Source organism: Oncorhynchus gorbuscha, unplaced genomic scaffold, assembly GCF_021184085.1.
Source record: "Oncorhynchus gorbuscha isolate QuinsamMale2020 ecotype Even-year unplaced genomic scaffold, OgorEven_v1.0 Un_scaffold_2393, whole genome shotgun sequence".
Lineage (NCBI taxonomy): Eukaryota > Metazoa > Chordata > Actinopteri > Salmoniformes > Salmonidae > Oncorhynchus > Oncorhynchus gorbuscha.
Genome location: NW_025746918.1, coordinates 65,001 through 76,504, shown reverse-complemented (window position 1 = coordinate 76,504; position 11,504 = coordinate 65,001). Strand labels below are relative to the sequence as shown.

The 11,504-nt window shown below is 47.4% G+C and overlaps 1 protein-coding gene across 1 annotated transcript in view; it reads right to left on the bottom strand.

Annotated features, from left to right (window-relative positions):
* Nucleotides 1-2,052: 2,052 nt before the first annotated feature.
* The window catches only part of LOC124025730 (attractin-like), a 56,575-nt gene continuing 47,123 nt past the window's right edge, over nt 2,053-11,504 (bottom strand). The window contains exons 3-4 of the mRNA XM_046339067.1: nt 5,874-5,988; nt 2,053-2,295 (exon numbers count right to left, since the gene is read on the bottom strand). Of these exons, the coding sequence (XP_046195023.1) occupies nt 2,171-2,295; nt 5,874-5,988 (240 nt within the window). The 3' untranslated portion in view covers nt 2,053-2,170. The remainder of the gene's footprint in view (nt 2,296-5,873; nt 5,989-11,504) is intronic.

Genomic DNA, 11,504 nt, shown 5'->3' with positions numbered 1-11,504 from the left:
TTTGAGGCCAGAGGAGGCTACACAGGAAGGAGTTGTCTTGTTTGAGGCCAGAGGAGGCTTCCAGAGGAGGCTACACAGGAAGAGTTGTCTTGTTTGAGGCCAGAGGAGGCTACACAGGAAGGAGTTGTCTTGTTTGAGGCCAGAGGAGGCTACACAGGAAGGAGTTGTCTTGTTTGAGGCCAGAGGAGGCTTCCAGAGGAGGCTACACAGGAAGGAGTTGTCTTGTTTGAGGCCAGAGGAGGCTACACAGGAAGGAGTTGTCTTGTTTGAGGCCAGAGGAGGCTTCCAGAGGAGGCTACACAGGAAGGAGTTGTCTTGTTTGAGGCCAGAGGAGGCTACACAGGAAGGAGTTGTCTTGTTTGAGGCCAGAGGAGGCTACACAGGAAGGAGTTGTCTTGTTTGAGGCCAGAGGAGGCTTCCAGAGGAGGCTACACAGGAAGGAGTTGTCTTGTTTGAGGCCAGAGGAGGCTTCCAGAGGAGGCTACACAGGAAGGAGTTGTCTTGTTTGAGGCCAGAGGAGGCTTCCAGAGGAGAGGCAGAGAACAGTGAGCTGAGGAAGGAGAGGGGTAGAGAGGGGTAGGGGTAGAGAGGGGTAGAGAGGGGAGGCAGGGGAAGGAGAAGGGGTCCAGAGGGAGGTACACAGGAGGGTAGAGAGGGGAGGCAGGGGTAGAGAGGGGTAGAGAGGGAGGCAGGGGAAGGAGAGGCTTAGAGAGGGGTAGGGGTAGGGGAGGCAGGGGAAGGAGAAGGGGGTTAGGGTCTAGAGAGGGGTGGGGGGTAGAGAGGGTAGAGAGGGGAGGCAGGGGAAGGAGAAGGGGGTAGAGAGGGAGGTAGGGGGAGGAGGCTAGAGAGGGGAGGCAGGGGAAGGAGAAGGGGTAGAGAGGGGAGGCTGGGGGTAGAGAGGGTAGAGAAGGGTCCAGAGGGGAGGCAGGGGGTAGAGAGGGGAAGAGAGTTGGCAGGGGGTAGAGAGGGGTAGAGAGGGGAGGCAGGGGAAGGAGAAGGGGTAGAGAGGGGAGGTAGGGGGTAGAGAGGGGTAGAGAGGGGAGGCAGGGGAAGGAGAGGGGTTGTAGGGGTTAGAGAGGGGTAGGGGTAGAGAGGGGTAGAGAGGAGGCAGGGGAAGGAGAAGGGGTAGAGAGGAGGTAGGGGTAGAGAGGGGTAGAGAGGGAGGCAGGGGAAGGAGAAGGGGGTAGAGAGGGGAGGCTGGGGGTAGAGAGGGGTAGAGAAGGGTAGAGAGGGGAGGCAGGGGTAGAGAGGGGAAGAGAGGGGAGGCAGGGGAGAGAGGGGTAGAGAGGGGAGGCAGGGGGAAGGAGAAGGGGGTAGAGAGGGGAGGTAGGGGGTAGAGAGGGGTAGAGAGGGGAGGCAGGGGAAGGAGAGGGGGTAGAGAGGGGAGGCTGGGGGTAGAGAGGGGTAGAGAAGGAGGCAGGGGGTAGAGAGGGGCAGAGAGGGGAGGCAGGGGGTAGAGAGGGGTAGAGAGGGGAGGCAGGGGAAGGAGAAGGGGTAGAGAGGGGAGGTAGGGGGTAGAGAGGGGTAGAGAGGGGAGGCAGGGGAAGGAGAAGGGGTAGAGAGGGGAGGCTGGGGGTAGAGAGGGGTAGAGAAGGGTAGAGAGGGGAGGCAGGGGGTAGAGAGGGGAAGACAAGGGGAGGAGAGGGCAGAAGTGGAGAGGGGGGGCATAGAAAGGAGAGGAGAACCAGAGCAGCTGTGTGGTCTCACCAGAAGAAGAAAACAGAAGGAAAACTGACCCTAGGACAGATTCTAACAGGAGACTGTTACCATCACTAGTTACACCCGGGTGGACACCAGACAGACAACAACACCTCTCCTCGAGCAGCAATGAAGCCGTGGTCCCTCTCTTCGGACGAGGTGCTGTGGTGCACCAGGTGTCAACTGGGAAGCCTTTAGGAGGATGGCTGTCCTCTCCCCTTTCTCCCTCCTTCTCTTCCTTCAGTTCGGGGTTATAGTCTCTGGGGTGGGGTCCAGGGGCAGGGTGGGGTACAAGGGCAGGGTGGGGTCCAGGGGCAGGGGAGGGGTCCAGGGGCAGGGAGGGGTGTGGTCAGATACAGGTGGAGGGCTGTGCAGAGGGGTGTTGCTTCCTGTTCGGGGTTATAGTCTCTGGGGCAGGGGAAGTGGTGGGTCCAGGGGCAGGGTGGGGTCCAGGGGCAGGGAGGGGGTGTGGTCAGATACAGGTGGAGGGCTGTGCAGAGGGGTGATGCTTCCTGTTCCTCAGACCACATGACTTCTCCTTGTAACCAAGACACATCTGCTGAGACACATCCACCAGGGCCGAGGCCACCGTTAGACCTACACAGAGACAGAAAGTGATGTATTAGTAACAGGAAGTGATGTATAAGTAGCAAGACAGACAGACGGATGGACAGACAGACAGACAGATAGACAGGTCGTCTACTGGTTAGAGCGTTGGACTAGTAACCGAATCCCCGAGCTGACAAGGTACAAATCTTTCGTTCTGCCCCTGAACAGGCAGTTAACCCACTGTTCCTAGGCCGTCATTGAAAAAAATAATTTGTTCTTAACTGACCTGACTCGTTAAATAAAAGGTGAAAAATAAAAAATGTATTAGCAAACAGGAAGTGATGTCTTAGGACAAATATGTTCATCATAAACCAAATGGGCCTTAGGATACAGTGGTGGCTAGTGGCACTTTAATTTAGAAGGCAGCCATTTGCAGAAGTGAACAAGAAGGATTAGCGCTGTACGGTATAGATACACTTTTCAGATACGAAAAAAATTGTTCCGTACTCGGATACTTCTGTCAACTGTGCCTCACGTCGTCTACTAAATGAGAGAGGATCAAGTCTGTCAGCGTTTCTCCTGTCTGTTGACGAGGACCTGTTGACGAGGACCTGTTGACGAGGACCTGTTGACGAGGACCTGTTGACGACCTGAGGACCTGTTGGCGAGACCTGTTGACGAGGACCTGTTGACGAGGACCTGTTGACGAGCACCTGTTGACGAGCACCTGTTGACGAGGACCTGTCGACGAGGACCTGTCGACGAGGACCTGTCGACGAGGACCTGTCGACGAGGACCTGTCGACGAGGACCTGTCGACGAGGACCTGTCGACGAGGACCTGTCGACGAGGACCTGGACCTGTCGACGAGGACCTGTCGACGAGGACCTGGACCTGTCGACGAGGACCTGTCGACGAGGACCTGGACCTGTCGACGAGGACCTGTCGACGGGACCTGGACCTGTCGACGAGGACCTGTCGACGAGGACCTGGACCTGTCGACGAGGACCTGTCGACGAGGACCTGTCGACGAGGACCTGTCGACGAGGACCTGTTGACGAAGACCTGTTGACGAGGAACTGTTGACGAGGAACTGTTGCTCTGGGAGTCCGGGCTGCATCATGTTCGACTGCCCAGAAGTTAATAATCTTCAATAAATGTAACCCGGCATTAAGAAATGTTGAAACGGTTCATTAATGTTCACAAAACAATGTTTTACAATGCAAGATGACAGCGGTAGCTTCCAGCTATGTAGGCTAACTTTCCTAGCTAGCTGACGTTAACAGTACTTTGTTTGTGATGAGGCAAAAATATGCTAATTTCAAAGTTGATTGTCACCAAGAACTTGATTCATTCACTTCATCATCTCTTTCTCTCTCTCTCAAGCAGAGATACTGGTGAAAAATATCTCTGCCTCGTGTCAAGCTTCACCAACCGAACTTCCTGTGTGCGCAAAGCGCATAGCAAAGTGGCTCATGCATCATGAATGAAGACATTAAAGACAGCGTACAATTATATAAAATAAGAGATTGCTTCTTCTATGCAAATGATGTTGATGAGTACCATCAAATACATCCCAAATGGAAGACAAACAGACTGTGAATCATCCCAAATGGAAGACAAACAGACTGTGAATCATCCCAAATGGAAGACAAACAGACTGTGAATCATCCCAAATGGAAGACAAACAGACTGTGAATCATCCCAAATGGAAGACAAACAGACTGTGAATCATCCCAAATGGAAGACAAACAGACTGTGAATCATCCCAAATGGAAGACAAACAGACTGTGAATCATCCCAAATGGAAGAGAAACAGACTGTGAATCATCCCAAATGGAAGAGAAACAGACTGTGAATCATCCCAAATGGAAGACAAACAGACTGTGAATCATCCCAAATGGAGGAGAAACAGACTGTGAATCATCCCAAATGGAAGACAAACAGACTGTGAATCATCCCAAATGGAGGAGAAACAGACTGTGAATCATCCCAAATGGAAGAGAAACAGACTGTGAATCATCCCAAATGGAAGACAAACAGACTGTGAATCATCCCAAATGGAGGAGAAACAGACTGTGAATCATCCCAAATGGAGGAGAAACAGACTGTGAATCATCCCAAATGGAAGACAAACAGACTGTGAATCATCCCAAATGGAGGAGAAACAGACTGTGAATCATCCCAAATGGAGGAGAAACAGACTGTGAATCATCCCAAATGGAGGAGAAACAGACTGTGAATCATCCCAAATGGAAGAGAAACAGACTGGGAATCATCCCAAATGGAGGAGAAACAGACTGTGAATCATCCCAAATGGAGGAGAAACAGACTGTGAATCATCCCAAATGGAGGAGAAACAGACTGTGAATCATCCCAAATGGAGGAGAAACAGACTGTGAATCATCCCAAACCAGATCTGAACGCAGGGACACCCTCCTAATGATTAATACTCATTCACCTGTATTGTAGATACGCTACATCTTACACAGATATTTAATAAAGATTTACCATTCAAATACATGATTACCATTATGCTATAGGACTACGCTATCTACACGGGGGAGATGTGTGTGTCTAGAGGAGGTGTGTGTGTCTAGAGGAGGTGTGTGTGTCTAGAGGAGGTGTGTGTGTCTAGAGGAGGTGTGTGTGTCTAGAGGAGGTATGTGTGTATAGAGGAGGTGTGTGTGTGTAGAGGAGGTGTGTGTGTCTAGGGGAGGTGTGTGTGTCTAGAGGAGGTGTGTGTCTAGAGGAGGGGTGTGTGTCTAGAGGAGGTGTGTGTGTCTAGGGGAGGTGTGTGTGTCTAGGGGAGGTGTGTGTGTGTCTAGAGGAGGTGTGTGTGTCTAGAGGAGGTGTGTGTCTAGAGGAGGTGTGTGTGTCTAGGGGAGGTGTGTGTGTCACTGGGGGAGATGTGTGTGTCTAGAGGAGGTGTGTGTGAGACTGAGGGGAGACTGGAGAGAGACGGGGGAGAGACTGGAGAGACTGGAGAGAGACTGGGGAGAGACGGGAGAGACTGGGGAGAGACTGGGGAGAGAATGGAGAGACTGGAGAGAGACGGGAGAGACTGGGGAGAGACTGGGGAGAGAATGGAGAGACTGGAGAGAGACTGGAGAGAGACGGGAGAGACTGGGGAGAGACTGGAGAGACTGGGGAGAGACTTGGGAGAGACTTGGGAGAGACTGGGTAGAGACTTGGGAGAGACTTGGGAGAGACTTGGGAGAGACTGGGGAGAGACTGGGGAGAGACTTGGGAGAGACTGGGGGAGAGACTGGGGAGAGACTTGGGGAGAGACTGGGGAGAGACTGGGGAGAGGCTGGGGGAGAGACTGGGGAGAGGCTGGGGGAGAGACTGGGGAGAGACTGGGGGAGAGATTGGGGGAGAGACTGGGGAGAGATTGGGGAGAGATTGGGGAGAGACTGGGGGAGAGACTGGGGGAGAGACTGGGGAGAGACTGGGGAGAGACTGGGGAAAGATTGGGGGAGAGACTGGGGAGAAACTGGGGGGAGATTGGGGGGAGAGACTGGGGAGAAACTGGGGGAAGATTGGGGGGAGACTGGGGGACAGACAGGCAGACAGACAGACAGACAGAGAAAACATAGACAGGAGGAGGGTATTCCTGTATCTTACCAGACTGACCGGGCGGGGGGATGCCCCCGGTGCCTCTGGGTAAACGGACAAAGATGGAGAGGACAGCGGCCTTGTTCCCAAAACAGGGCTCCAGGGCGATGGGCTTGGGCACCGTCTGGACAGAAGAGAGATGTTAGAGCAGGGTGTGAATTACGGGGGAGGCAGGGGGGGCTAAATCCACTGACTGAGACGTTAGCTCTCCTAAATGAGACGTTAGCTCTCCTAAATGAGACGTTAGCTCTCCTAAATGAGACGTTACCGCCCCTAAATGAGACGTTAGCTCTCCTAAATGAGACGTTAGCTCTCCTAAATGAGACGTTAGCTCCTCTAAATGAGACGTTAGCTCTCCTAAATGAGACGTTAGCTCTCCTAAATGAGACGTTAGCTCTCCTAAATGAGACGTTAGCTCTCCTAAATGAGACGTTACCTCCCCTAAATGAGACGTTAGCTCTCCTAAATGAGACGTTAGCTTCCCTAAATGAGACGTTACCTCCCCTAAATGAGACGTTAGCTCTCCTAAATGAGACGTTAGCTCTCCTAAATGAGACGTTAGCTTCCCTAAATGAGACGTTAGCTCCCCTAAATGAGACGTTAGCTCCTCTAAATGAGACGTTAGCTCCCCTAAATGAGACGTTAGCTCTCCTAAATGAGACGTTAGCTCTCCTAAATGAGACCTTAGCTCTCCTAAATGAGACGTTAGCTCTCCTAAATGAGACGTTAGCTCTCCTAAATGAGACGTTAGCTCTCCTAAATGAGACGTTAGCTCTCCGTTAGCTCTCCTAAATGAGACGTTAGCTCTCCTAAATGAGACGTTAGCTCTCCTAAATGAGACGTTAGCTTCCCTAAATGAGACATTAGCTCTCCTAAATGAGACGTTAGCTCTCCTAAATGAGACGTTAGCTTCCCTAAATGAGACGTTAGCTTCCCTAAATGAGACGTTAGCTCTCCTAAATGAGACGTTAGCTCTCCTAAATGAGACGTTAGCTCTCCGTTAGCTCTCCTAAATGAGACGTTAGCTCTCCTAAATGAGACGTTAGCTCTCCTAAATGAGACGTTAGCTTCCCTAAATGAGACATTAGCTCTCCTAAATGAGACGTTAGCTCTCCTAAATGAGACGTTAGCTCTCCTAAATGAGACGTTAGCTTCCCTAAATGAGACGTTAGCTTCCCTAAATGAGACGTTAGCTCTCCTAAATGAGACGTTAGCTCCCCTAAATACAACAAAAGAGTAGGGGGTCTCTACATTACGCTCATTTCACCATTCTCCTATTTGTTTAAAATGTAGTGGTAAATACGACATCAAAATCGTCCAAATAAAACAAACACCCCCACGTTTCTGTCATGGTTTAAACCATGTATTTCTACGTGGCGGGGCTGTCCACTCAGTATCGCTGAATTTCTCTCTCAGCTAAGCTGCTTTACCTATACATTTTGCTTTGAACTTCAACACTTCAACATTTGTTTGATTGCCTTTATTCCAACGCATTAGATTTATCCTTTGATATACTATTGTTTGCTTTTGCACGCCAAATTTTTCCGTTTTTGATTTGTTAAAAAAGTTTGAAATATCCACTTCATGATTGTGTCCCACTTGTTGTTGATTCTTCACAAAAAAAATACAGTTTTATATCTTTATGTTTGAAGCCTGAAATGTGGCAAAAGGTCGCAAAGTTCAAGGGGGCCGAATACTTTCGCAAGGCACTGTATTTAACCAGGAAGGGATCATTGAGATTAAAATCGCTTTTTCAAGAGCGTCCTGGCCAAGATAGGCAGCACCAAGTCCTTAAAAACAAATTACAGACAGACAACATGAAAAACTACAAGTAATCTAGTAAAAACCATTGAATTCACAAGAGTATAAAACAGCAAATTAAAAACATTGACAGGTCAGGGAATCAGCCTCAAAATCCTTCACCAGTGATTTAAAAACACCAATATACAGTGTGTGAAAACCTTGTGAAGACTTACAGAAAACGTTTGACCTCTGTCATTGCCAACAAAGGGTATATAACAAAGTATTGAGATAAACTTTTATTATTGACCAAATACTTATTTTCCACCATAATTTGCAAATAAATTCCTTAAAAATCCTACAATGTGATTTTCTGGATTTTCTTTTCTCATTTTGTCCGTCATAGTTGAAGTGTACCTATGATGACAATTACAGGCCTCTCTCATCATTTTAAGTTGGAGAACTTGCACAATTGGTGGCTGACTAAATACTTTTTTGCCCCACTGTATATAAAATGGTATTGTATAGAATACAAACCCATACATCTCAACACAGCCAGCATGCTTCCTCCAATCAGTCTACATTAGAGGGAGCATCAAGGAGCTTGCTGGCTACAGCACCACTACACCAAGTGTTCATCTACACAAATATATTTGTACAGGCATGGATGTGCCTAAGGGCCAAAAGGGCATGGGCGTTGTTGTATATCTGGAGTACTTTTCCTGTCTTATCCGGTGTCTTGTGTGAATTTAAGTATGCTCTCTCTAATTCTCTCTTTCTTTCTCTCTCTCGGAGGACCTGAGCTCTAGGACCATGCGTCAGGACTACCTGGCATGATGACTCCTTGCTGTCCCCAGTCCACCTGGCCGTGCTGCTGCTCCAGTTTCAACTGTTCTGCCTGCGGCTATGGAACCCTAAACTGTTCATATTTACTCTTGAGGTGCTGTCCTGTTGCATCCTCTACAACCACTGTGATCTCCACCCGGCACAGCCAGAAGAGAACTGGCCACCCCTCATAGCCTGGTTCCTCTCTACCCGGCACAGCCAGAAGAGGACTGGCCACCCCTCATAGCCTGGTTCCTCTCTACCCGGCACAGCCAGAAGAGGACTGGCCACCCCTCATAGCCTGGTTCCTCTAGGTTCTGGCCTTTCTAGGGAGTTTTTTCTAGCCACCGTGCTTCTACACCTGCATTGCTTGCTGTTTGGGGTTTTAGGCTGGGGCTATATAAATTGATTTGATAGAGGACTGAGGGTCTTTTAAATATTGAAAGTGTGTAAATAGTTACCCATGTTAATTTGTAAATGTGTATATATTTATTTTTTTAATCAATAATTACTTTGTTTCCCTATTATTATTTTTTTCATGTATGTTTCTTAATTCTTTGGGGGGGGGGGTTAGAATACCATCAAAATGTATACCTTCACCAATTTGGCCACTTGGGTACATTTGGGCTACTTGTGTGGGACACCTGGGTGACTTCATGATAAATGTCATGTATAGCACACTCAATTTGGAAGTTATCATTCTGAAACTTTGCACAAGTACTGTTGTCCTCTTATATTTACCACAGAAATTGTCCCCAGCATCCTATCTGAATGTTTGTTTTGTCTTGTTCATTTTAAAGATGATGATAAAAAACAACAAATAAAGATGTGTTTTTTTTCTCCATTGTTTTATCCAAACCAGATCTATTGTGTTATATTCTCCTACATTCAATTCACATTTACACAAACTTCAGAGTGTTTTCTTTCAACTGGTACCAAGAATATGCATATCCTTGGTTCTGTGCCTGAGTGACAGGCTGTTAGATTTGGGTATGTCTTCAGGCGGAAATTGCACAAAGTAGGGGGGGGGAGCTCTAAGACATGAGCCCATCAACTTGAGTGCACTGAGTTCTATCAGACAGATGGTTAGCAAACCATGCAACTGCATGCTCTGAAAGACCTGCACTCGACAATCTCTGCCTTAGTATAGCATGATCAACTGTATCAAAAGCCTTAGAGAGATCAATAAAAAGTGAGACACTGCTGTTTTGTGCTATGCTTCTTCCTGAAGCCCGATTGGTACATTAATAAAATAGAGTCAGTATATAAAAACTATTTTAGCTGTTCACTCATAAGGGTTTCAAGTATTTTCACCAGGGGTGACAGCTTTGAGATTGGCCTATAATTATTTAATAGAGTTGGATCTCCCCCTTTTAAAAGTGGTAGGACAAATGCTGATTTCCAGATCTTTGGAATGTCATTACATTCCAGGGTTAGATTGAACAGAGATGTAAGTGGTTCGGCTATGAAATCAGCTGGTAGATTTAAAAAGCAGGGATCAAGAAGATCAGGACCTGCAGGCTTTCTCTGATCTAAGGATTTCAGGGCTTTATGTACCACCTGCACTGAGAATGGCAAAAAGCTATTCTCAGCCAACCAATATCACTAGACACCAATATCACCAGACACCATTATCACTAGACAACTAGACACCAATGTCACTAGACACCAATATCACCAGACACCAATATCACTAGACAACTAGACACCAATATCACTAGACAACTAGACACCAATGTCACTAGACACCAATATCACTAGACAACTAGACACCAATGTCACTAGACACCAATATCACCAGACACCAATATCACTAGACACCATTATCACTAGACAACTAGACACCAATGTCACTAGACACCAATATCACTAGACAACTAGACACCAATGTCACTAGACACCAATATCACTAGACAACTAGACACCAATATCACTAGACACCATTATCACTAGACAACTAGACACCAATATCACTAGACAACTAGACACCAATGTCACTAGACACCAATATCACTAGACAACTAGACACCAATATCACTAGACAACTAGACACCAATATCACTAGACAACTAGACACCAATGTCACTAGACACCAATATCACTAGACAACTAGACACCAATGTCACTAGACACCAATATCACTAGACAACTAGACACCAATATCACTAGACACCATTATCACTAGACAACTAGACACCAATGTCACTAGACACCAATATCACTAGACAACTAGACACCAATGTCACTAGACACCAATATCACTAGACAACTAGACACCAATATCACTAGACACCATTATCACTAGACAACTAGACACCAATATCACTAGACAACTAGACACCAATATCACTAGACAACTAGACACCAATGTCACTAGACACCAATATCAATAGACAACTAGACACCAATGTCACTAGACACCAATATCACTAGACAACTAGACACCAATATCACTAGACACCATTATCACTAGACAACTAGACACCAATATCACTAGACAACTAGACACCAATGTCACTAGACACCAATATCACTAGACAACTAGACACCAATATCACTAGACACCATTATCACTAGACAACTAGACACCAATATCACTAGACAACTAGACACCAATGTCACTAGACACCAATATCACTAGACAACTAGACACCAATATCACTAGACAACTAGACACCAATATCACTAGACAACTAGACACCAATGTCACTAGACACCAATATCACTAGACAACTAGACACCAATGTCACTAGACACCAATATCACTAGACAACTAGACACCAATATCACTAGACACCATTATCACTAGACAACTAGACACCAATGTCACTAGACACCAATATCACTAGACAACTAGACACCAATGTCACTAGACACCAATATCACCAGACACCAATATCACTAGACAACTAGACACCAATATCACCAGACACCAACATCACTAGACAACTAGTCTACAGCTAGTCACCAAAGCATCCAATCCATCCAACAAGTAGGCTATACGTTAATGACAGTTGTCCATCCCAGCAGACACAGCCGCCCGGGGTGGACAAAAGGAGGACAACTGGAGGACAA